The sequence below is a fragment of the Mandrillus leucophaeus genome, unplaced genomic scaffold (genome assembly GCF_000951045.1).
Source record: "Mandrillus leucophaeus isolate KB7577 unplaced genomic scaffold, Mleu.le_1.0 Scaffold1473, whole genome shotgun sequence".
NCBI lineage: Eukaryota > Metazoa > Chordata > Mammalia > Primates > Cercopithecidae > Mandrillus > Mandrillus leucophaeus.
The window spans coordinates 201245-229144 of NW_012101447.1; the positions used below are offsets into that span (position 1 = coordinate 201245).

A 27900-nucleotide genomic window follows, 5' to 3' on the forward strand; every position below is an offset into this window, starting at 1 on the left:
ATGAAGAATCGAAGTGGTGGAGATTACAGGATTGGCAGTCAGGCCACCTGGCTTCAAATCATGTTAGCCACTAGTGACTTGTATGATTACATGGGACCAGTTACTCAATTTTTCTAATGCTCACTTTCCTCGCTTTGGAAACTGAGAAAATCACAATAATACGCACTCCACAGAGGATTTCTGTGAAGATCAACTGAGAAATATGTGAAAAACATTTAACCCAATTCTGACTAAACAGTAAGCCCACAATAAATGGTAACTATTATTACCTCTTCACCGCCCTCAGCAATGAAATATCCAGTTTTTTTTTTTTTTGTTTTTTTTTTTTTTTTTTTGGTCTCAGTCTAAGTATCCAGCACAGCAAGTAGTGCAAGTATTAAATTGTGAAAAATGAGATCTGTGGCTCAAAAAAAAAAAAAAAAAAAAAACCCAAAACAAAAACTAGCAAAAGCTTCTAGAATTTCCAGTTGGGGATGATTGCTCTATTATAGAAAGTATTAATAATCACTTATATACCAGATCCTGCGCCAAGTCTTTATATGCACTCTTTCATGAAGTAACTAGTTTTGTAAATTCAATGAAGTAACCTGAATGAAGTAAGTGAATGATTAATCATGTTTTACAGAGGGAAATTCGGTGGCTTAGAGAATTTTAATCCCTGGATCAGGGTCACCAAATAAGAGGTGAGAAAATGAAGCCTAAAGCCCAGGTTGGTTTGTGACAGAATTTCTGAACAATTCAAATGATATTTATGAATTCATAAAAGACAGGCAATAATGTCCCACAGTATTACAATTTTAACATGTATTTGTAATAAGAGTAATATATATATATATATGTGTGTGTGTGTGTGTGTGCATATATATATACGAATGAAATAGTGACAATCTCCAGAACTGGAAATTTTTAGAAACTCATGTAATAAAGATAATGACTCTAAACAGCTAATGTTGTTAATGACCCAAAATGAATGTCAAAAATTGAGGGCTACTGAAAAATTCTACAGGTTAGGTGCCACCTTGAAAGAAGAATAAAATGAGATATTTAAAATTTGTAATTTTGATAGATTGTCTTAAGTCTTCTCTGGAACAAGAAAAGTCATAAATTAAATAATAAATAAAATGGCTCTGCCGTTTGTATTTACTCTAGGGGATTAAGTAGCCATTGAATTAGAAAGCCAAAACAGGAGCCACTTTATAACTGGACTTGAAAAATTTATGATCATTTGCAATATAACATCAACAAAATAAAATAATGGCAGATAAATTGTTTTAATATCTTATTGTATCAAAACCTCACATTTATTAAATTTCTGCTTCGAGCTTGTACTTTTAACACCCCCCATGTATAAGTTCAAGTTCCAGTGGAACATCTGACAATTATTACATATTAATATACTCAGGAAAATTTTAGATGTTTAACTCCTTAGTGTTTTTCTATAATCAGTACTAGGTGTGCATTTACTGCGTTAAAATTGAAAGTTACATTAAAAAACAAATTAATCCTAAAGAGTTTTACATAAAGTAGGATCACTAAATATAAAGACAGTGTAATTTTTGCTTTTTTGGTGTTCCTATTAAACTCTTAAAAGAAATATACGGCCGGGCGCGGTGGCTCAAGCCTGTAATCCCAGCACTTTGGGAGGCCGAGACGGGTGGATCACGAGGTCATGAGATCGAGACCATCCTGGCTAACCCGGTGAAACCCCGTCTCTACTAAAAAATACAAAAAACTAGCCGGGCGCTGTGACGGGCGCCTGTAGTCCCAGCTACTCGGGAGGCTGAGGCAGGAGAATGGCGTGAACCCGGGAGGCGGAGCTTGCAGTGAGCTGAGATCCGGCCACTGCACTCCAGCCTGGGTGACAGATCGAGACTCCGTCTCAAAAAAAAAAGAAAAGAAAAGAAATATACATCTTTAAAAATGTATAGTTACATTTTTTCCTAATAATTACATAACTTTAATTAGAAAAAGTATAAAGAAGACTTTTTAAAATCACCTATAATCTCACAATTTATTAATAAGTATGAACAGATGCATTTGTTTAATTTCATGAAGGAAACGAAAGTCCCAAATTACACCAGACTGTGAAATTTGAATCCTTATACAATGTTGCCCCTTAGTGGTTTAAATCAAGAATAGCAAGCTAAAATCAGTGCATACTTGATTGACTTCAATTTATTGAAACTAAATTGGAAAACAAAAACTTAGGTTCTTGAAATAAAAAGTTTAAAATTTGATTTCCCTATTCTTTTTTATTATTAGTCAGAACATCCTGTATTAATTTTTAGCAATGAAAATTGTTAAAACATGTTAATTACATCGGTTTTGTTAACTGTAATAGCTACCAAATAAACATTTACATCTGAATGTTAAACTCTCAGGGTATCATTGGTTTATTTTGGGCTGGTGTCTGTGTCTATTTCAGTGTTTTATTTACCCTAGTGCCTACAAATGTGTCTGCTTATAGCACGTGCTTAGTACGTATTCTTAATGAACAAATGCTATTCAATTGTTGAAATATTGGGAGAACCACCTAAAACACCAAATCATTATTTAAGAAACATATATATATATATACACACTAAGCTTTTGATAGGAGGAGCTACTTATTTTGAGAATGATCTATTAACAGTCCTAGAAGCAATTACTAGCTTCCAGGACTCTCTTCTAAAAGGAGGATCACATATTTATAGTGTTTTTACTTAAATTTTGCATGGCATATTGAGCAGTGAAGTTTAACTTTCTAGTTTGCCTTAAACGAGAAGGAAGGTGCCAGGGAAAGCTTCATTAGTCTTGTGTTGGTTTGAAAGACAGAATTCAGTTTAACTATTTATTTTAAAATGATTCTTATCCGGGCTTTTTAAAAATCGAGATAATTGAATGCTTCTGTCCATCTACAAAGTGCTAAACATGTGCATTTGATATTCTGATTCAATTAAGATGCATATCTAGCCAGCTGAGTAGGTTTGCTCCCACTGTCAGATCATGATTTGATGGAATGAACTGAAACCTGAGCGGGTGAGTCCTGAGATTGGGCCTGCGGTCAGGACTCTACTCTGGTTTAGCTGAGGGGGCAACTATGTGAATCTCTGCAGCTATCATCTGAAAAGGGAGAACGTGCAGTAAGTGGCCATAAGGTCATTTACATTTTTATGGTCTAATTTATTATTTATTTCCTAATTAGTATTCCAGTTATTTCTTTGTTTTACTGTTTTTTGTTTTTTGTTTTTTTAAGTGACTGGGCTCCATTTTTCTTTCTCTTTAAATTCCTTTTTATCGTTTTCTTTTTGCAGTCGTTATTTACATCTAACAGCACAATGTAACTAGTATGTTAAAGAGTATAAATTAGCTCTAAATACGAAATTTCAGTTTAATGAGGGCAATTTTTGTCTGCAAATTTATTTACATAGACTTCATTGCAGCTATTAGTTACTACTTTATAAACTATAGTTGTGGAACTTCTAGACTTTACTTTTGAAATTATTCAATTTATAACACCAAAGATAATTCTTTCAAATTCAGAAGGCTACTTTTTGTGAAAGTAAGATCCCTGTTTAGCTCACTTTTTTCCCTTAAAATGAGTAAAACCCGAGTTGTATTTACTTTTCTTGCAAAATAAAATACAATTTAAATAAAGTATTGGAGATTTTGGTGCCAATTTGACTAATTTTGGGCATATGCAAAATAGTTTCAGATCTATAAGGAAAACATATAACCTGGTATAATGTCAAAATACAAAATTTACAGTTCCCTGCCAATTCACAACTGTTATTCTTTAAAATATAATTTTGGTTCAGAAACTGAAAGAGGATTGGTAGGTGTACACTAGAGGTGTACAGTTGTAGCTAGATCAGTTAAATTAAAACTCCTCTAAAGCTAAAAACATAGCTGGACAATATGAACGCATAATACGATAATGTGTACATATCAATCTTCAGATTTTATGGGACTTAATCTTAAATGTCCTACTAAGTTCATTCGTGCTTCTTTTTTATATTAGTAACTGACTTCTAAAATAAAAGTTTTCTTAATTACGCCTATGTTCTAAATATGTCCTTAGTCTTCCAAATGTTTGCTTTTCTAAAGAGGCTGGTAGGGCCAGTGATTGATTTACTTTTTAAATACGTTGTAACCTAGACAGCTTACCAAGACACCAACGATGTTCCTATACAAGTTGTTTTGCATGCCTTACTTCCCAATCTTTTTCCTCTATTTTATTTCTTTCTACACCTTGACTCTCTATATCACTATGTTTAGTTATAGGGCTTGTAGAATGTAACACTTTTTAATTCTTAAAATATAGCCATTTAACCCTTTTCAAATCATATAAACGAATTCTCCAAATTCTCCAACATACGTAATTGTGTCTTTCTTACTCTTAAATCATAACTTAAATGCCTTAAGGTCATCATTATAACAAAGATTAAGTTCTATGCTCTTCATTTAAAGTAAAAACGAAGGCACTAGAACCAAGGGCACATATATACTGACATAATACACATCAATGTAAAATTGTATTAAAATTAAGGGGGAATCATACCTAAAGTCCAATTAATATTAATTGATTGATACTTCTACCAAAATCCTCAAGGCTAGCCATTTTAGAAAGATTTAGCAGTACAACAGTTAATATAAGGAGAACCACAAAAAGCTTTCTTGCCTGCTTTTTGGTCTCATGAAAAACGAAGATCATATAAAATATGATTATAGTAATAGAACTTTCAATGCAGACATAGGAATCACTGGGGTGTTAATAAGATGAAACTTAAAACACATACCATAAAATTCCTCTGGTAATGAATATTCTCTTTGTTAAAATCGATCACATAGCCATTGAAGGACCAAACAAATGTGAGATCCAAGGCAGGATCAGAGGACGCAGCACACTGCATGGTGGCATTTTCTCCAACTGTGATATCAGCATTAATCGGGGCCAATATAATTCGCGTGGGATCTATATATTTTTAAATAGATAAGTAAAGCACAACTCATGAAAATATAAGACACCATATTATCTGGTATATTAAAATAATAAAAACCAATATATATTTATTTGTGCAAAATAATAAGATGTTTTCATACCCAAATTCCAAGAACAATATCATCAAGCAAGAAATTTGCCTGAAATTCTTTTGAAGAAGAAATTTATAAATACATTGACTGTTTAGATGCTTAGTGCTGAATCACATGTTTTTTTAATACATTAGAAATTAAGCACCCTCAAACATTAACTTACCTGTGATAACAAGGGTTCCAGTGCTATTAGCTTTCCCTCTGTTATTTTCTGCAAAGCATGTATAGATACCTCCATCATTCCTTGTAATATTGTTGATTTCTAAGCTACCATCTTCCCAAATGAGTATTCTAGTGAAATAAAAATACATATAATTCACAAACCTGATTTAGTAAAATACATTATGTCTTAGATTGCAAATACTAATATTTTTCAATTATTATATTCCATATAAATCATGCGACCACAGACATTTTTGTAAGTTGAAAAATTCTAGCCTTTAGTTATAATATTTTTTCTCATCATTGACAATTTGTTTTGGAAATCCACTTTCATCTTTTTCTTGAACTATTGCCATAGTCTTCTAACTGACCTTCCACTACAGGACAGGCTGAAATCAGTCATAGGCCTGAAAGAAATGAGCCCAGGTCTCCCAGAAATGTAACCTCAGGACTTCAATTCAGACTAGGAGGTGAGGACAGATTGCCATTTCCATGGCTACAGAGAAATATAAACATATTTTATTTTTAGAAACTTTAAAAAATATTTTACAACCTCCCTTAGTAACAACTTCTGGAACAAATTAATACTTAGGAAATTCTTCTTTGAACAGAAACTAAGTCTTTCATACTACACATATTTCCCTGCATGTCAGCCTCTTCCCCAGGGGATGGAGATGAAAAATTCACCAAGTTTTATTGTATAGAAACTCACACTTAGATTAAATACTGAATTGCCTGTCATTGGATTTTTTTACTTTCTTCAAATGGATCATTTTCAAACCTAAATTATCTTTTAAAGTTTGCACAAAACATGCAAACATATATCCATTTTAAGGGCAAAATCTGATAAAAGAAAAAAAACCTATTTTTGTCTACCTTATTGATAAAAATCTTCATACAAGAAAATATCAAAATTTCCACTAATATTATAGTCCAGGATTTCCTTTCCTTTCTTGAACAATCCAGTCCTGACTTGAAGCTCATTTCAGAATACTTTTAGTTGTTGAAGGAGAAATGAAGTATCAAAATAATATAACGATAAAATTAATTATTTAAGATCATGGAAGCTCTAAGAGTATTCCTCTTTCTCCAACTCTGAGGAGTGTAATTTATTCTCTGTCCCAGACGCTTACTCAGAAATCCATCACTGTGTTTATTCAAAGTCACACATTCCACAGACTGTTCTCAGTCAATGACTGATCACAGGAGAAAGTTTAAACCGGGCCTGCTCCTGGAAGACAGCAAACTCCTCTGATACACATTTTTGACTGGAAGCCTCTCCAGTGGCATTACTGTACTCTCTTAGAAGTACAGTGCAGTCCAAGTCATTTCAGCACAATATTTTTTCCTTCCTTCCCTCTGTCCTTCATCTGGGATCAGACCTGTATCTCAGTAAAATACTTTTCCAAGCCTCCACCAGCTTCCTCTCTATTTTCCCTCCCATGCATTGCCATTAATTAATTTCTGACATAGCTAATCTTCCGGGCGTCAGCCTCTTGGAGGACACACATTCATACAATATCAATACTAATGGGTCACGCTTTTTCTCACTAAGCTCTAGTGTAAGTCCTCAGCCAAGTTCCCACATCCCTCTCATTTAATTATTTTTCAAGAAACACAATAAAAATTATAATCAAGTAGCAGTGGAAAAAACAATCATGTTTCTTTCTTAAATCACGCTAATATTTTTAGCTTACTTAGTTTTCGACTGATCTTTACCGTCTTTAAAGGGTATACAAAATTCCATGTGTCATTCATCTCATTTATACTTTCAGGTACATTTCCCTTGAGATTAAAATTATTTTTTAATAAAAATATTTAGAAAACCTGATTTTTTGTAATAATTATCCTTATTCTTAAAGCAATATAGATTAAACTCTCAAGATCGTATCCTTATTTCCAGATACTATGATATATAGATCAGGTGTTAAACAAACTAGGAACAATCTGGTCTTTAACCAATTGGTCACTTATTATTGCCAAAATTGCTCCAGAATAACCTCTGGAGTAGAAAAGACTAACGGAGATCCCTTCCTATAAGTGGTTTAAATAAAAGTGACTTTAGAGCTAATAGCAATCCATTGAATTTAAATTAGCAACTAACTTAATTCTGTTAATTACAAAGAAATTCTGCTGCGGAAAGTATATCATTTGAGCCAAAAATAAAATCATAAAATGATAACCTAATTACCATTTATCAAGATACATAGCTTCTCCCAAGTATCACAGAAACCACTCTTTAGGCCACTAACCAGATACAGAAAGAACTTAGTTACGTGGAAATGGTTTTTATAATTACATTCAGAAGAATAAGATTATATTTATACTTAAAGACCAGTATTTAGTTAGTCCTTGGGTATTCTTTTTCAAAATAAACACCAAAATTTTTATGTTTAGCTTTTTATATGTATCATTTTACAATTCAAATATATTTGCATATGAATACTATATCTACTATAAAATGGTATTTACACTGAGATATTAATGGGTTAAAGTACTAAGTAAAAATTAGATTTATAGACCCTTTCATCAAGGAAATAATGCAATTTGATTTCAAAGGCTTTAAAAATATAACACAATCAAACTAAAATTTCAGGAGCTAGATCTTTCTCTTCTTTTTTTGAACACATATTGATATTTAGGAAAAACAAGTCCATGAAACATAGTTCTGCGAAATCCTTAGTTGAAGAGGTCCATGACATGGGTCGTCATCAGAATCAGAAAAAGATTTTATTATCAAGGAGGAGAACTAATGGTTTGTCCAATGCAGAATGCCCTGCCCTAGGTTGTGGAAGGAGTACACACCTACACGTGCAGCTGCCCTTTGATCATGGTCTCCTCATTGCTCATTGTCTGAACATTAATGTCAGCAAATTGAACAAATGGACTTTTCCTTTAACAGTTCTTGTTAAAATCTTAACAATTCTTAGGTCAAACATATTAACTTTAAAAGTTAATGTGTTCAGGGAAGCCCCTGATGTCCCTGCCCTCTTCCCCCATTCCATAAACAGCTGTGCCTGTGCTCATCCTAATAAGAGGGCTGTATTGGCATATTCTCAATTCATATCAGTGTCTTACAACTTCAAGTTCTAGTTTGGATAACATCAATATATTTTTTCAGAAGGTCACTTTAACTTTACCAAGCTTTAGACACATCAAAATATGGATGATAATTCCCATGTTACTTTATTGGGTTACTGTGAAGAAAATAATGTATTTTCTACACTTGATTAATAATTGTCTTTCAAATGACAAAAGTCATCCTAGTCCTCCCCTGTTTAAGACTTTAAACAGATTTCCATTACTCTTAGATGAAGCCCAAGACCCTTAGCATAGAAAATTTTGTCATTGATGATCTGGTTTATTATGTCTCATCTCTTAAAAGTCTCCTCCATTTTCCTCTAAAGACAAATCACACTGATTTCAGTTTCTGCAATTTCTTACACATTCTAAACTTCTCACCACAGGGTCTTTGTGCATGCTGCCCTCACGTTCTGGAATACACCCCAAAGCCAACGCCCATGTCCCATCCCTCCCATTTCCCATTCTGGCTTTCTCCTCCTCCTAATTTTTGCACTCAATATTACTTCTTCTAGGAAACATACAAACTGTTCAGTGTAGCTTTTACACAAATAATCTATATAAGTTGTACACTGCTTTTTCATCTTGTCCCCAAACCACCGAAACATTGGTAGATTGTTCACTTATAAGGAAGATGATGATAACATCTTGTTCATTTCAAGATGGGAAGAGATTATTTGCACTTTGAAATCACTTTTTTATTTTTCTACAAAAATAATAGACTAATTGCATAAAATTCAGTTGAATATGAATGGATATAGACGCCTATATTGGGGGAAAACATGTTAGAGAGATCCTATTTTATTTCCCATTGTTTATTAACTGTGTGACATTGGGCAATTTATAACAACAAGACAACAAAAAACACCTCTGAGCTTTAATTTTCTAAACTCCTTATACATTACAGAGTCCTGTTAATTGAACCTTCATTATAATAGATACTGACAGGGATAGGTATTTCTATTCCATCTTAGAACTACAGGATCTTCTGTGAAAAAAAATAATTTAGAGCAAACAACATTTTCATTATTCACATATAAATAAGTCTTCTATAAAACAAACTTTTTCAAACAGTTTATTGCAATTGGATTTCTAGTTTCAGCACTGACCTGCTACTATTGACAAGCCACTCTGTCCCTTTACTCCATGAAAACTTTGGTTTCGGTGCAGCTTTAGGTTTGCATTCAATTATCACCCTTCCACCTTTAGCAGCCAGGATCTTCTTCTTCATAGGATTCATTTCAAAAGTTGGAGCCAACGCTAAAAAGAAAACAAATTGTTATTTTTCTCTTTCCGTTTGTAAAGCCTAAACATTGCTTCTGTGTTGTAGAATCTTTTATTCTCCTTTAATAGTTAATGGAAAGGATTAATCTCAGTAAATATGATCAGCTATCACCAATAGGCATTCTATACCTAATGCTTTGTAACTTTTATTTAATAACTTTGACTTATAAAATTCACCCAATTCCAATGTACAGTTCTTGATGATCACTGAATTGATTATTAGAAACTTTAATTAGAGTCCAGGCATGGTGGCTCACACCTATAATCCCAGCACTTTTGGAGGCTGAGGTGGGCAGATGGCTTAGCCCAGGAGTTTGAGAGTGCACTGGATAACACGGTGAAACTCCATCTCTAAAATACACAAAATTAGCTGGAAATGTTAGTGCATGCCTGCAGTCCCAGCTATCAAAGAGGCTGAGGTGGAGGATCACCTGAACCTAGAAGATCAAAGCTCCCGTGAGCCGTGATCGCACCACTGCACTCCAGCCTGGGAAACACCGTGAGACCCTGTCTCAATAAATAAATAACTTTAATTTCAATAAAATGTTTTATACACACTTACCTTAAAATTAACACTGAATTCCGTTGCTTTGACTCAATTCCACAAGGAAAGTAAAGTGAAAGGCTGAAGAAAATTGACCAGCATTATACACACTGACATATGGTCCTAATCAATCCTCTAAACCACATGTTGACTGAACAATACCCAGTTTATAAATGAGAAAATTGAAATCTATTAGGATTATCTAATTCAGCAAAGGTGCCACAGGTAGTAACAAGTGGGAGTCACATTTGAATCTAGGTCCTTCTGTTTCCAAAGCATGTGCTTCTGATTAAACAATGCAGTCTCTCCTTCTTTATACAATTACTGAGCATCACCTGTGTGCAAATACTCTGCAAAATGCCAAAATAACTGGAGCCCTACTTTCAGGATCTATCTATAAACAGCTATGGGAATAATGGTTCTAATAAACTAACTAAGGAGTATATGATCATTTGTAGTTCATCCTTACCTCCAAGTACAGAACAATAATTATCAGAACAGAATATAGAGGTTTTTAAGTTACTCCCTTGATGGTATGCTCTAACTTTCCTCAAGGTCCCCACATTTAATCCACTGCTCACTCTCCTCTTCCCTTGGCAGACTCCAAAGAGATTTCATCCATGTATTTCAACACATTACAATCATCTGTAACTGTGTACTTTCTGGAGGCTTTTCTAGGCCTCAGCATATCTTCATCTGGATTTTGACTCTTCATCCTCTGGTCTGGTCATTCTCAAATTTATCTTTGTATTAAAATCACCTGGGGATCTTTTTAAAGTGTCCATTCAGCAGGTCTGGGGTGAGCCTGGGATTCCGCACTTCTAATGTGCTCCTAGGTACGGCCACTGCTGCTGATGGAGAAGACTTTTTTTTGTGGCGAAGATTCATTCTATTCCATTGTTTTGCTAGTCTGGATTATGATAATTGGCAATAAATAAATTAGTAAGCAACCAACCTATGTTGTACACCTAACACAGTACTGAGTATTTTGTGTAGGCTCAATAAACATTTTGTGTGACATGACATATTGCTTCTAAAACATGAAAGAAAATTTAATAGGATTATATTTTAAAAACCAAAATTCATCTAAAAATAAGGATTTTCCTTGAATCAGTTTAGATTTCAGTGAAATAGTTGATTTGGTGTGGTCCTTTAAATGACTTCAGATTTATCTAATATTTGAATTTCTAACAACAGGATCTAGACTGTATTCCTATGTATGTTTTGGAAGTGGCAAAAATAAGGGGATATTCTTCCTCTCAACTAAGAAGATGGCACGATGCATTTCTTATCTCTTTGGTTCTTTATTGCAGTATATGAGCCTATTAAAGGAATAGCATCTGGTGTAGAGTAAGTGCTCAATAAATATTTGCTGGATGAACACATGAATTAACTAAATAACCCAAGAAAAGAGAGGAAGGGAGAAGCACTGTTCATAAGAGTATAAAAAACAAGAATAGAATAGATTGAGACAAATTTAAACATGTCCAGAGCTATTGATCTGGGGAGGATCAGATTGCTCAGTTTGCTAATTATATTAATAGCCATTAAATGATTTGGCAATTCTAGGCTAAATATATAGACATCTTTCAGTCTGAGCTGAGGTGTTTTTATACTTCTCTTTTGAAACAAATGAAGATATGAACTTTAACAGAAAATAAAATTTACATTTGGGACAGAATTCAAACTGACTTCCTCTCTAAGAGTCACAATGATTTTCTATTCCTTTGTACCAAAGATATCTGAGCTTGTGCTTGCTTGATACCCAAGTAACTACAGTAAATATATTATCAGAACATTTAGGCCATAGGGAAGAAGAAATAGAGTATGATCCTCAGCATTAATAAGTGGCTGGGAATGTTAAAATTAAGATGGCCTTAACTTATTGAGAATAGTTTTCTTTAATTCTTTATTATAACTCTCTCATTTTCTATCATTTTCTTTTAGTGTCAATCAATTTGTAGTGATACCAATGTTTTGAAGAGTTTTCTTTAGGTGCAGTAAGAATAGAAGTGGCCGCATTGAGTCATTGCTTTATCTTTTCAGTAACTAATGCTAGAAGAAAAAGCCTGACTTCCTGAATTCACTACTTACAATATGACTTGACTTCGTGACAACTCTTTCAAATAACATGAAAAGGACATGATACAGTGAGACTTTAGGGCCAGGCACAGTGGCTCATGCCTGTAAATTCCAACACTTTTTGGGAGGCCAAAGTGTGCAGACCGCTTGAACTCAGGAGTTCTGGACCAGCCTGAACAACATGTTGAAACTCCATCTCTATAAAAAAATACAAAACTTAGCTGGGTGTGGTGGACCGTGCCTGTTGTCTCAGCTACTTGGGAGGCTGCGGTGGGAGGATGGCTTGAGCACAGGAGGCAGAAACTGCAGTAAACTGAGATCACACCACTTCACTTTAGCTTGGGTAATAGGCGAAACTCTGTCTCAATAAAATAGACTTTTGTAAAGTAGTTGTAATGAATATAAATAAAGTAGTCATAATGGGAGATATTTCTGGTGTAAATTGGAGATTAGTGGATGTAATGGATGGGGAAGGGATGTGGTAGACTCTGCCATTCTTTAGAACAAAGAATCTTTGAGGAAGAGAAGATGTGAGTGTGGGTGGGAGACATTAATAATGAATTCAGCTGCAGACATGCTAAGCTTGGATTATCTGTGGGGTTATCCAAATGAACGTTGCTACTAGGAATTATTTATATTGAGATTGAAGCTGAGGATAATTATCTGGGCCAGAGATATAAGTAAAGGGATCGCTGGTAGGTAATAGGAAATGAACAAAAAATTAACTAGATATTTTAAAAATAAAAATCCAGGAATAATAATGTAGAATACAGAAAAGGAAATGAAATGGATCAGAGGGATGGAATGCTGGGATAGAACAAGATTTCTAGCCAGGCAGAGGAGAGGGTGAAAAAGGTGACAATGAAGGAGATAGAGAAGAAATGGTCTGTGAGGTTTGACAGCTCAGAATCACCAAAGACAAGAGATAAGAAAGCTTAAGCATCATATAGGACTAGAAATCCTGTATGACTAAGAGAGGCAGCTGGTGGATATATGTTCACACACACACACACACACACACACACACACACACACACAAAAGAATGAATAGTTGCTGATATCAAGTATCAGGGAAAGTGAAAAGGAATGAATATAGAGCAAAGTGGTAAAATAATTGTTTCATGTTTGCTTAGGAGAGACGCTTTCTTCTCTAGATAATAAGTATTGAAAAGACAATGTAGTAAAGAGATAGCTTTGAGTGATGGATGGGAAGTTGAAATACTTTATGCCAAAAGATTTCAATTTTCATGGAGCACAAGAATACAATATAAAAGCGAGAGTCAGGGTACAGTAAGGGACCAGCAGAATGTCCTAAAGGTTTTGAATAGCAACTGTAGTGTATGAGACCCGGGGACTGAGAATGCCCCCGAAGTGCCAGACACCCATCTGACGCTGATCACATGCAGTGTTTTAACATCAGTCTTCAATGTTATGTGATTCTTCAGGCAGTGTTCAGTCTCCAGGCATATGAGAGGATAAGACTTGTCAAAATTTGCATGTGTAAATTGTGCTTTATCATTTATATTCCATGTTCCTTCAAATTTATTATAGAATTCAGCTTCTTAGCTAAAAATAAAATGATGCAATTTCATGAAATAGGAATTTGTATGTAGTTGGAAATTCAACCAGCATAAGAAAAGTTTAAAGCGTTACTTTCTCCCTACTTACATGTTCTTCAATGAAAGGAAAAACCGTATCATTTCGTTCCCAAACGCATGTTAAAAGTTTTTAACATTGTAAATAAAAGAATGTAATGTGAAATCAAATGTGATCTATGGATATGCCGGCATCTTTTTTACTATGTCACTTTCTTGATGAATGTTTAACAGAAGTTAGAAATGATACTGACCCAGGATCTTCAACTCAGCATTTGCATAAATGGCTCCATATGTGTTTTCAGCTATGCACTGATACATTCCGGCATTTTCAAAAGTCACATCATACAGTCTTAATTCCCCTTTATGATACTGAAAAGAATAAAATTGAAACATATTCTCAATAGACTTTAATAGAAATACTTTCACTTAGGTCTGGGCTTGGTTGTCTCTTAATTTAGATACATTATGTTCATCTGCCCCCACTGTTACCTAAGATGAACTAAGTGGGATTTTCACGGCATGGGAAAGGAAAACCCACTTACCATGCCCAAAGGCTCTTGTTCTATTCATCCTACAGAGCTGAGAGTCCACCTTTTCCCCTCTTGGACCAGCTGGGAGATTACAGTGGGAAGGTAGAGAAGAATCCCACTGCTGCTACTTGTCCCCAGGGCCAAAGGTAGGACTTAGAGCTTCACTCTTACCTCTGTCTCTGTGGGGTACAGGAAAATAGTGGCAAGAAAAAGAGGACAATATCAGGTATTGGAGATGGATGAGTAGGAAGAGGGTGGAAAAGTGGAACAAAGGAAAAAATAAGGAGAGAGAGAGAAAGAAGGTAGAGTAAGATTACAGAAAGTTGTTTAAACTGAAAGAAGATACTTTATGTTCAGTTTTTGTTTGTCTTTTTTCAGAAGCTTTTATATTTCAGGGCCCAAGTACCCTTTCTCTATTGTCTCTCCTGCTAAATGTATCCCAGGACTACCCTGAAACACTGCTTGAACAGGGACTCAGGAACAGCAAAGCACTTGAACATACATACCGCATATCCATTTTTCAGCCATCGGATTGTAGGGATGGGTTTCCCTGTGGCCACACAAGGCCAGTAGAGGTCACTGCCTATGTCCACCTCTGTGTCATTGATATGTTCTACCCACTCAGGGAATGCTAAAAAGTAAGGAACATTGTAAATGTTAAATCAAAGTCTCAAGATCCATCATAATCTCCAGAGTATAAATATTACATTTAGTTAAACTAATTCTGCAGAATACATCAGATAGTGTAGGTATCCCAAATTCAGTAATAGGCCTTGTCTTTTCATAGGTTTAACCTATGCAAATCCTGTGTTATTACAGCAGGAGGTAACTATAACCCATTATTTTTCCATTTGTAAATCATGTTTTGTTGAAAAATTGAGTTATAATTAGTACTAAAATAATTGACTTTTTCTGCTCATAACATAAACCTTTCAAGTCTGTAAAAATGACAATTGAGGTTTTAAAGAATTACATCTCAATTCAATATGACACCATCTCTTAACAATTTGTTTAAAGACTCAGATTTTTTTCCCACTCCCTCAGGTATACAGTATCTTCATTTTGATGGAACTTTCAGCTAGTGGCCACTGTAACATCTTACTGTGGTGCTAGAAAAATGACTTGGACACCTAAATATACTCTTTCCATATTAGAAACTATATACAGTAGCTATTATTGGTGAAATCCATGCATTAGTAAAATTGAACTCAGTCTCATTCTTTAATCTGATCTACTTTATACCTAAAGAAACATCCACAAAAATGAGAAAATGCTAAAATTTTTCCAAAGAAAAAAATATTTCTAGAGAACAAGCAAGTAAACAATTTGACAGTCTTTTTGATTATTTCAGTTATCTAGTCCAAATAAATGCAGATAAATAAATTAATATAAAATAAAAAGGAAGTAGTAGGAAAGAATCCTGAGTGGAGAATAATATTTAATTTTCTTTGAAACTGGGAACTTGTGTTAGTTTTATGGCAAAAGCAATATATACATCTTATAAAAAGCATTTAACGAATAATAAAATACTAGAAATTTGAAAACTAGAAAACATTTTTATGTCACCAAATACCAACAATATACATTATAATGTATACATTATACATGTAGACATATGTACACCTATATATTTTACAGCATATATAATCTCATTTAGTACATGTTTTCACTTATCATTACATTTGTCTGTAACATAGGGAGATATTTTTTAAAATATTGGTGGATATGTTCATGTTAATTGAGAGATGTTTTATTTTGTATACAATCTTAGCAATACATAATACAGGAATATCAGCACCCTTCCTGTCTTGGCCTCACATGGACAACACAGACATTTGCTATTACATCATGTAATGAATAATTGAACTGGATTGACACATTCTATATATGGCTTAATTATGTAACCTTCTAGTGATGTGATCAGACCTAAAGATAATACTTAGTATGCTGCATTAGTAAAGAATAAATAACATTTATCTTAAATTACCTGCTATAAATACGTGCTCTGTCACCTTGGTTCTTCTAAGGCTTTAGATATTAGACAGTTCAAAATACTACTCTGTTGAGAACCTGGAGTGTAGTTTTCTTAATATGTTGAATAAAAACAGGTCTATAAGCTTTAGAAACCTAGTAGAAAGTGGTGGATTTATTTCAAAAGTTTAAAGGATCTTACCTAGAATTTTCTTCCTTTCAGGAGGCCATTTCATGCACACTTGATATTTATCACATTAACATTACTGTGGCATTGGATATACAAGTCTGAAGTTCAGCGTAAATATTTGGGTTAGAGCATTCAGGGTATAGAGTGTGTCTAAAGCCATGATCATGAATGGGATCATAAAGGGAGTGACTGAAATGGAGATGGGGTTCACAGATGGAACCCTGATCACGCCAATGTTAGAAAGGTATGGAGTTGAAAGGCAATGGAGAATGAAAGATGATACAAGGAAATGAATAACAAAGTGGGTTGCAGACATGAAGCACAGAAAGTGAATCATGAAGAAGGGAGAGACCAACTGTGACCACCACTGCTGTTAGATCAAACAAGTACAACTGAGAATTGATCGTTAGCTTTAGCAATATGGAAGTCTGTGATGATGAAAAGAAAGGTTTCTGTGGAGAGGTAGAGATGCAAATCATGTTGGAGTGCATTTAAGAGAGAAGAAAAACTGGAGATGGAAACAACACTTTTAGAGAGTATGGGTGAATCTGTCAAATTTTTTATTCCTTTTTGGGAGAGACAGGAGAAAGTGAAATGGGACAGTAGCCAGAGTTAAAAATGAATAATCCTGTGGAACCCCTCCATGTTTCTTTAGTTGTGACCTGCGAGGTTCATGTTGTGGAACATTATAGTTTCAGTCTGGAAAGTTTCCAATGTGGCCTGAAAAAAAATCTCTCTTCCCAAATGTAAGTTTATTTTAATGCGTGAAAATGAAAGGTTTGTGCCAAGATAATTTTGTCAAAAAAAAAAAAAAAAAAAAAGATTCCTTAGACCAGTGGTTCTCAAAGTGTGGCTTCAGGACCAATAGTAGCAGCATCCTTTGGGAATTTGTTAAAAATACAAATTCATGAACCCTTAACAGACCTCTGAATTAAAAATTCTGAGAGTTTGGCCCAGCAATCTGTGTTTTAACAAGCCCTCCATGTGATGTTGATGCATGCTTAAGTTTGCAAACCACTGACTTAAGTCATAACATATAGCTTCTTCTATAAATAAAAAGATACTGAAAAAAGACAGTGATAAAATGAGTAAACAAACTACATTAAGTGTATATTCTGAAAATTACCAATAACACTTCTATTGATCCATTCCTATTACCTATGGTTCAATTGGTAATAAGTTCATAAATTCTATAACTCATAGTTGTGACTTCATTAGACATATGAGAAATATTTTATCTTTCTCCATGATGTAACATACATCACTGTTGTTAAAACTATTAATCATTATATAGTAGTTTTTCAAGTATGGAAATGGTTTTAAATAAGATATTGATGAAATTTATACAAAATTAAAATAATATATCTACCTTGAACATAAATTCTTGCTTGATGTTTATCCTTTCCTCTAATGTTCTCAGCCTCACATTCATAGATGCCTTCATCTTCTAGCTGAATATTGAAGATCTTAAGAACAGCCCCAGAGGTGCTAATCTCAGCAGTGCTTGGCATTGGTTCTAGAACCTTCCGCCATCGGATATCCGGAACAGGACTTTAAACAGAAAATACCAGTGCTAAAGTTTCACACACTTAAAAGACAATTACTTTATGTTTACAGCTAAACAATTATTTATTTCCTAAAATGGTACTATTTCTATATATATTAATGAAAGTGTCAGTATACTTACTTTCCAAGTGCAAAACATTCTAAGGTCACATTTTGGCCCATCAGTGCATATACATCCTTGAACTGAACTACAATATCAGCAGGATATGGTTTTGTTGTTCCTAATATTAAGAGAAACACAAATGTTCACTAATTATTAGGCACAATAGTAGTTACTCTTAAACATGGTAATTCTGTAGGATTAGAGCTGCTTCAATATGGAAGCTTCTCTGTACAGGTACTGGTCATATCATAATGGATAGACTTGTTTGTTTATGCACAGTATGAATATAGTATAACTTCCCAGCATTTTCATAAATATTGGCTCATTCTGGCAGCTGCATAACCAATGTGACTTAATTTACTAAAAAAATTCCTGTTTTGGCCGGGCGCGGTGGCTCAAGCCTGTAATCCCAGCACTTTGGGAGGCTGAGATGGGTGGATCACGAGGTCAGGAGCTCAAGATCATCCTGGCTAACACGGTGAAACCCCGTCTCTACTAAAAAAAACTAGCCGGGCGAGGTGGCCGGCACCTGTAGTCCCAGCTACTCGGGAGGCTGAGGCAGGAGAATGGCTTAAACCCGGGAGGCGGAGCTTGCAGTGAGCTGAGATCCGGCCACTGCACTTCAGCCTGGGCGGCAGAGCGAGACGCCGTCTCAAAACAAACAAACAAAAAATTCCTGTCTTTAGTGAACAACAGATACGTGGCAAACATTGTGATCACTGCTGCATGGAACTCAGGAAGATAGAGAAAGAAAATTAAGGAGAAGGAAAGAGAAGAAGGAGAAGAGAGTAGAAAAGAAAGATGCAAGGCAAGAAACTAAGGAGAAAAGAAATGCCCAGAGATAAAGGCAAAGGGAAACAAATTGAAAAGAGAGAAGGAGAGAGGGAAAGAAGGAAAACATTTACTCAGACAACACAGCACTCTTCAAAATTAAACACTTATTTAGCATATCAGTCCTGAAAGATGTGTTAATCCTTCAGGCTTACAGAGAAAATCAGGTTCAGAAAGGTGAAAGGTATTTTTTAGGATCACAAATTGAGTGTGTACCTCACACTGTAAAATACTAAAGAGACAAATAAATAAATAATGATATATAACCCAAACCAAAATGGCTACTCTGAAAGAGTGACTGATGAGGAGGGTAGTTAGAAGTAGATAAGGGCTATAGGACTCTGAGGCAAATATGGCATTTAAATTCGACCAGTTCAGGTTGAGCAAACAGCATATTATGACAAAGCTCCAGGAGTGTGCAAGGAATTTTAAAAGGTCTAGGAACTCAAATGATGCTGAAGTATATGAGCTGGAACCCACAATCTAGAAGGACTGAAAAAATGACAGAAAGATTTTGAGACGAATTTTCTCAATAAGTAATGTATTAGTCCGTTCTCACTCTGCTAATAAAGACATATCTGAGACTAGGTAATATATAAAGGAAACAGGTTTAATTGACTCACAGTTCCGCATAACGGGAGGTCTCACAATCGTGGTGGAAGATTAAGGAAGAGCAACGGGAAATCTTACATGGCAGTGGGCAAGAGACAGCATGTGCAGGGAGAACTCCCCTTTATACAACCATCAGATCTCATGAGACTTATTCACTACTACAAGAACAGTATGGGGGAAACAGCCCCCCATGATTCAATTATCTCCACCTGGCCCCGCCCTTGACGAGTGAAGACTATTACAATTCGAGGTGAGATTTGGGTGAGGACACAGCCAAATCGTATCAAGTAACTACCACTGGAACTTGGTAAGAGAAGTAATATGGATCATATCTTTGGTTTAAGTCGAAGACCTTGTTGGCATTTTTAAAGGATGGAGCATGGAGAGGAGAAATATATATAGAAGACAATCTCAGAGGTCCATAAAACGCTGTTTCAACACTTTAGGCAAAACAGGTGAGGGCCAACACTAGGGCATAGTTACAGTGAAAACAGAAAGGAAATAGTAAATATAAATTGTATTTTAGAGGCAGAATCAACAGGACGACTCCTTGGATCAATGTTTCTCAAGGTGTAGATTAAAGGCTCAATCATCAGAATCACCTAGGATACTGGTTCAACTTGTGGATTCCTGGGTCACATTCCAGGCCTGATGAATCAATACGTCTGGGTCCTGCATTATTCCCAAAACTCTCCAGGTGCTTACATACTAATTAAGAACCACTGGGTTAGCTGTACCGAAGATCAGTGGAAATTGGGATTTGATAATAAATCATGCTACCTTGAGTTATTAGAAATAAAATTGTGTTGCTAAATAAGCTAAAGAAAAGGAGAAGGTTTTGGGGAGAAATAACGTGTATTTGTGACATTTTGAGCTTAACGTCTTTGAGAGCTGTTTGGGGGGACAAGTCCAGGATACAGGAAGAATTGAGATCTAAACACAAGAAAAATTTCAGAGCTGTGAACTTGAAGTCTCCTGCAAAGGTATACTGTTGAAAATGTATAAGTGGGTGAGAATATCTAGGAAAGATTAGAGGAAAATATAAGAAAGGAGAATATTTTGTGAAGAATATTCTATGAAATTTGTCAGAGAGGCAGAAGGGAGATGAAAAGTTCAGGAAATCAGGTGAAGAAAGAAAACTTCATGAAAGGCAGAAGAGGCAGTGTCAAAGCTCGAACAGAATAAGGACTGCAAAGTGTCCTTTGGATTTAGCAAATAGGAATTCATAATAATTCAAAATTGCGTTGAATACAAGAGAATATGCAGAGAGAATGAGGTAGAGTAGAATCTGAAGATTCAGGAAAGGAGAAAATAAGTGATGTATTGAAGTTTCTAATTGAAACAAATGGAATGTGAACCAGAACAACTGGAGAATTTAGCTTGAGCAGGGGGAGAAATATTTTTGCTACTGAGACAAAAAGTCAGAAAATAAATAGAAGTGCTGAACTGCAAGTGTATTTCTGGGGAAGAGTAGAAAGAAAATCAAGAGAATTTTTACATGATGGCTTCTTTTCAGTCTATGAAGTAGGGGGTGAGATTATCTCTTAAAACTGAGAAAAGAAAAATGAGCCAGAAAGTCAACAATATTTTTTGAATACCAATTATGTGAGCGTTGTCTTGCAGAGAAAAATAAAAATGGAACCTCAATGGTATTATGGCATTTTTTCCATCATCACACTGTACTTAGGGGTAAAGGCAGGAACCAGACCTAAATCTGTTAATCTGAAGCTGGTATGCTCTCATGAGCTTGAATTTGCTGATATTAATGTAGCAGAAGGACTTGGATAGAAATAATGTAAAGTAAGCAAGTATACTGTGATTTGATTCTCTTAAGCAGCAGTGCATTTTAAAGGGGAAGTAGTTCAATTGGAGCTTAGGGAAAGGCCAATCAGATTGTCAGTGGTCATCTGCCGTGGTACTACCAGGGTAGCACCATACGCTGATTATGTAGATTACAAAAGACAATTTTTGTACTTATTTGTATCATGTAAATAGTTTCTTAAAAATACCAAAATAATCAAAATGACTTAAAAAAATTCTACAGTTACTATTGTTTGTTTTGATCTACAAATCATTTGATTTCTTCATGAGCTTACTAAGAAGTAGGAATGGCCGTGAAACAAAAAGTAGATGCCAGCGACTTCCACTGTAACCAATACACTAGAACTTGACTAAAGTATCAGTCCCCTGTGTATTTCCCGAGCTAGAGGCAACTCATCCGAACACAACCTTCTTACAGCAATTTTATTAACTGAATCTTCTCAACGCAAAAAGCTTAGGACCAAGCCTTTGGCCCCTTAAACATGCATCCCCTTCTATATTGTCCTTCCTGAAAAACCAGCTAGTCCTCACTGGGTATTTCTTTTCATTACGGTAAGTATACCATATGTAGACAACCTTGCGAAAACAGAGTGTAACAAATAAAATACTTACGTTCAGGTATTGGAATGAGTGGGATGAATTTGCTGAACACGCTCTTTGTAATAGAAGGACTGGAAACAAAGCAGGAATAATTGCCTTTGTCAGAAGCCTCAACATTTGCAATGTAGAGATTGCCATTTGTCTGAGACACAAATCGTCGTTTATCCATTGTGATAAATACAGGAAATTCATTTAGAAGCCAGCGGTAGCTAAGATCATCTAGAAGAAATTATTTTCTTCTAAATATGAAGTGCTTCTCCCAAAGCTGTTACATAATTTAATAGAGGCTAGTAACAAGCTATCACTTAATCTAACAGAGGCTATTGAAGAGCAAATGTTAGGAGAAAGCAAAGACAAACAGTGCACACTTTAAAATATGTACCATATTTTACATGAATATAAGCATTACAATAAGCAATTACATCTATTTATCTATATTTCTATTATTTTATAAACTATTAACATTCTTGCTTTCATTTCATTGACGGGCTGAGTGAAACTCGAAGAGGTTACATAATTTGCTTAGAATTTCATGACTATTATGAAGAAATAGTATTTTGAATCCACGTCTAATAACTCCAAAGCCATGATTTATCTGCCGTACTGTATTTTATAAATAAAATTAAGATTACTTACCATATTATCACTTTATCTGTTTGTGTGTGTGTGTGTGTGCGTACACCTATTTTAAATTATAGAGTTAGAAATGAGCTTACGTAACCTATTGTGGTCACATTAAAAAGAGAAAACTACAGAAACAGGGAAAAGTATGGTACTGGTTTAATTAAATATTACGAGACATATCATATGGTAACTCTTACCCACATGAAATTCCTTTGGCTGAACACACTAACTAGTTAAATGGAAAACTGAATTTCCTCCTTAATTTGCTGAATTTCCTATAGTTTTCTATTCCTTCCTTCCTCTCTGTTTTGATGAATGACTCGCCAGGAGTCATTCCACAAATACACAAAAGGAGACAATGGGCAATGCACACCTTTAGGTCAAAAAATAATGATTCCCTTCAAAACATCTTGATCACATAAAGACAGTTTCTACTGAGAAGAATGTAAGTGGGAATCTCTCTAGGTCAGACTAAATAGGATTTTAGGTGTAAAATGGTGAAAAACCAAGAACTCACAGCACTCAGGCTTCTTTTAAAAATGAATAATCATGACAAACGGCTATTTTGCATTGGGGAACTTAACGTGGCTAGCAAAGCTTTCAAAGAGAGTGTGAAAGCACAATGATTATGAAAAACTAAAAGAGATGCACATTATATAAGCTTCACATAATGGGAATAATAACCTTGGGATTATATTTAGCTTAGCTATGTAATTTTCTCCAGCAAAATACAACATCAGGAAAGACAGTGAATATGATTATATGATTTTGGTTTTCAACATTGATTTTTTAAAATTATAGAAGAAGCAGCATATGTTTATTATTGAAGAAACAGAATACAGTTTAAAAGAGGCAGAAAATTAGACTACTATAATTAGCCTCTAACTCAGAATTATGGTTAACATATATTTCTAGGCACTTATATCTGTGAATAATTGAATTCTTTTAATTTTTTTCTTTTTGCTGATTTAGGGTCACCAGATAATTAGGACAGGAAAATATTTAGGGAGCTGCTTAAATGTCTTAAATGAGGGCTCCTGGGATAAGTAAAGAAGTATCACATTCAGAAAGGAGTATCAAGTAGTCTTTCATCCAAGCTGATATGTACAGTACATTTAAAAGAAGACTTTGATCTTTTCTGATTCTGAAATAATATTTCCTATTCTCAGTTGAAATGTAAGTCCAAATTTTGTAGGGATTTCTGTGAAAAATTAAATCCCCACTCCCCCTGCCCCACCACCAAAGCCAAAAATGTCAAGAAAGTATTTCCTTACAGAGAAAGGACTTTTGTAACTATAGGATGTATGAAAGATACTTCCCACAAAATGCATTTAGAGTAATCTGAATCCTCAGTGGTTATGTGAATACAGAGACCTGAATTTTAATTCTCAGTATGACTTTTATCAGTCACTCCATTACTTATTAGTCACTCTATTACTCAGTTTCTCTAAAATGTAAGACAGTTTCCTGCCCCCCACTTATCAAAGATGTGTGTAAAGAAATGAAAGAAGTGATGGTATTTGATCCTTACAAGGGATAAATGCTACCTCAGAGAAGTTATTGTCGTGATGTTGTATGAACATAAGTCTTGGACTATAGAACAATTGGTCTGACTGACTGAATGTCCCATGTAGATTCTCTAATTTATTTATTTTACAAAACCTGAGTACTTTCCAAGTGCTGCTAAACAAGATACATGTGGCCTTTGCATTTGTGGGACTTGCAATGTAATTAATCTAAATGTATTTAACAAATCTTACTTATTTTTAAAGCCATTCACTTGGACAAAACAATAATTGCAATTTGTTAGAATCTGTCAGCACTCATTACAACAAAGGTAGGACGGGCTCTTGCCATTTTTAAATGGGGGATCCAAGGCCTAATAGGGTGAAGTGACTTGCCAGAGGTCATATAGCAAAAGGGAGGCAGAACTGATGTTCTCACCTCCTTCCCCACCCACCATCACCAAAATTAGCTGTACCAAGACTGGAGCAATAGCCACCCTGACTCTCCGACTTATGGATGAGACATGATTTTGTCAATCAAGAGCTAAGCCCTGATCTAGTTTTTTCAAGGACTCAACAGACCATCTTCTTTGTGTCTTTCCTAGCCCCATGCAGATGATAAAATCAACCATCTTTGCAAAAGCCATCTGTTTTCCTCAGATTATAGACTGGATTAAACAATAAATTACTATAAAATTATTTTTTCAGTAAGTGTCAGCATATGCTTAAGAAATGTTGCTTTTACTGGTAGATATATGAAACTTCTTGCTTTTACCCCAGAAATCTAGAGCACATATATTACAGGAGAAATTCATTTTGTCCAATTACAATGCATTTGGCTAATATCATTGTATTACTTTGAACTACACCACTTATGTAATCTTGCAAAATGCTATATGTATCTGCTTGAAATACACTTGAACTTCTTTAGTTCAAACCATGGAGAAATAACTTGAAAACTTTTTAGAAGATTTTCTTGCCTTTTAGAAAATTAGCTTGAACAGAATGGAATTCGCCTACACCAAAATCACTGTAGCTTCTGATCAGTACTTTAACACAATAAACTATACATTAAACACGTTTAGAAAGAAAGTTTTGATGTGAGCTAATGTGTTCCTTAGCCTGGTCTCTCATTCCTGTCTATTTTTGTAATGATCTATTTAGTCTGTTAAGATTCTTTCAAGATTATATTCAATATTCCAGGAGTTGTTATTCTGAACAGTACTCTTATTTTCTTATCCATTTTAAATTTCATAATGTCTCTATTATGAGGTATCTCTTATTTTGTTAACAACACCTACCCTTAAAATGACAGACTTTTTTTTCCCTTTATTTCTCTCTTGCTATATACAAAGATATGATTTATATTTTGTGAAATGGAGTAAGTTGATTTTTGATCATGATATTGACAGAAAATTAGTTGGAAAGGAAGCATTATGTTTTCATTTTTGAGAGTCTGTGAGTTTAAAAAGTCTTGCACATTTATGAATTATTTATTGCAATATAATAAAATCAGACAAGTTTATGTTTTCAGGAAACTTAACCCCTACACTTAATTTAATGAACAAATCTATTTGCTCTTTCTTTCATTTTCTCACTCTCTCAGATATTATATTGAGCACTTACTCTGTGCCACATACGAGGAAATTAGCTGTAAATCAAATGTTATAAAATTGAGTGAACATTTGTACTGAAATGCACATTTATGATCACTCTTGATAAATAAGTAAAGTGGTCCAAATGAGAGTTTCCCCCCTTGCAAGGAGCTGCAGACCATCCAAATACAGAGAAAAGTATATGGGATTGCAAAAGTTGAGATGTTTCCTTTTGGACTTTTTGCCTGCACATAAATGAGGAAGGTAACATCTCTATAATCCTGAACTAAAAATCTTTAGTGTAGTGAGATATACTAAATAATAACAGATACAAAACATCAACTGTACTAAAATATGTTTTATTTACTTTAATAATAATCTATTGAAATTACATATCTTTGGCAGGGCACAGTGGCTCATGCCTGTAGTCCCAGCACTTTTGGAGGCAGAAGCAGGCAGATTGCGAGGTCAGGAGTTCGAGACCAGCCTGACCAACATGGTGAAACCCCGTTTCTACTAAAACTACAAAAATTAGCTGGGTGTGGTGGTGTGCACCTGTAATCCCAGCTACTCGGGAGGCTGAGGCAGGAGAATCACTTGGACCCGGGAGGCGGAGTTTGCAGTGAGCCAAGATTGTGCCACTGCATTCCAGCCTGGGTGACAGAGTGAGACTCCGTCTCAAAAAACAACAACAACAACGAAAGAAACTACATATCCATTTTATCATTTTCATATACATTTTAAATGAGGAAATTAAGATGTAGACATGCCTAAGTTTACTTGACATAGTAAGGACTGAATCTCAGATCACCAAATAGAATCAATAGGGTTTGACAACTCTAAATAATTGTATATATAACATTCTTAGAGGTTCAGAACCTAAAGACAGATTCCTTTGTACCCTCAACCCAAGTTCTAAGTCACAAAACATAAAACCTTAATTTACCTTCTTTAAAAAGGAAGGAGATTTCTAGCATAGAGATAGTAAAATAGTATACATACACATATACATACACGCATGGTTTTGAAGCAAATGTCTATTTTTATATTGGTTGAAGGTGGTATAACTGATGAACTATTCAGATTTATTCTGTGAATTATGTCTCTTGGACTCTTGAACCAACTTTATTTTTGTTTTTGTTTTTGTTTTCCACGTAAACATATTCATCTTTATTGAGATAAGGAAGTAATGGACTCTTTTGGCTTAATGGTTTTAAGCTTCTGCCAACCTTACTCTGGCCAATGAAATTCTACACTCAGCACCATGGCTAAGAGGCAGCAAAGACTGAAAGCAGGACTTACCTTAGAAAAATCTCAGAGCCTGTTCCTTGGACCCCTGCTTCTCGCTTTCTATCTATTCTAATTCCCTAGGTAATCACGCTGCAGTCCCATGGTTTTGAAAACAACTTAGAGAATGATGAATCACAAATTTATATTCCAAGCTTAGACATCACCCCTGAAATCTACACACATATAGAACTGCCACCTTGATTTCCATTTGGAAGCTTAACAGACGCTTCACATTTAACATGTCCACACCTATTCCTTCAGCTGAAGTAATGGCAACTTCATTCTTTCAGGAGCTCTTGGCAAAAATTTTATGCCATCCTCAACTTTTATATTTATCTTATGTACCACATAAAATCCACAAGCAAGTCCTCTTGGCTTCTCCTTCAAAAGATATGTAGAATTTAACCAAAATATACCTATATTTCTATATAGAATTTAATATATTCTATTTATCTAGAATATGCCTGGATTTATCTTCCCACCTCCACTGCCACCATTCTGGCCCATGACATGCTACCTAAATTATTGCAATACCTCCAAACCGATCTCCTGTTTCCACCTTTTCCCTCCCCAGATCCTTTCTTAAAACAGTAACCAGAGTCACCTTTCTATAACTTAAGTCATGTCATGTGTCTCCTCTGCTCAAAGCCCTGAAATGTAAATCTCATTCAAAGTAAAAGCCAAAGTTTTAATAATTGCTATGGATCATAAGGTCCTCCATAATGCAGCTCTTGTACCTCTTTTATTTCATTTATTACTACCCTCTGCTTTATTCACTCTATGACAGCCACCCTGCCTTCCTTGTTTTTCCATAGTCTGACCTCAGCATCTGCCTGGC

The 27900-nt window shown here is 34.9% G+C and overlaps 1 protein-coding gene across 2 annotated transcripts in view; it reads right to left on the reverse strand.

The window, feature by feature from the left end:
• The window catches only part of CNTN1 (contactin 1), a 348227-nt gene that overhangs the window by 119584 nt on the left and 200743 nt on the right, over positions 1–27900 (reverse strand). For both annotated transcript variants that reach the window (XM_011974652.1, XM_011974653.1), the window contains 8 exons: positions 22061–22267; positions 18203–18302; positions 17885–18066; positions 14861–14985; positions 14076–14193; positions 9426–9576; positions 5237–5364; positions 4779–4954 (listed from right to left, as the gene is read on the reverse strand). In XM_011974652.1, the coding sequence (XP_011830042.1) occupies positions 4779–4954; positions 5237–5364; positions 9426–9576; positions 14076–14193; positions 14861–14985; positions 17885–18066; positions 18203–18302; positions 22061–22267 (1187 nt within the window). The remainder of the gene's footprint in view (positions 1–4778; positions 4955–5236; positions 5365–9425; positions 9577–14075; positions 14194–14860; positions 14986–17884; positions 18067–18202; positions 18303–22060; positions 22268–27900) is intronic.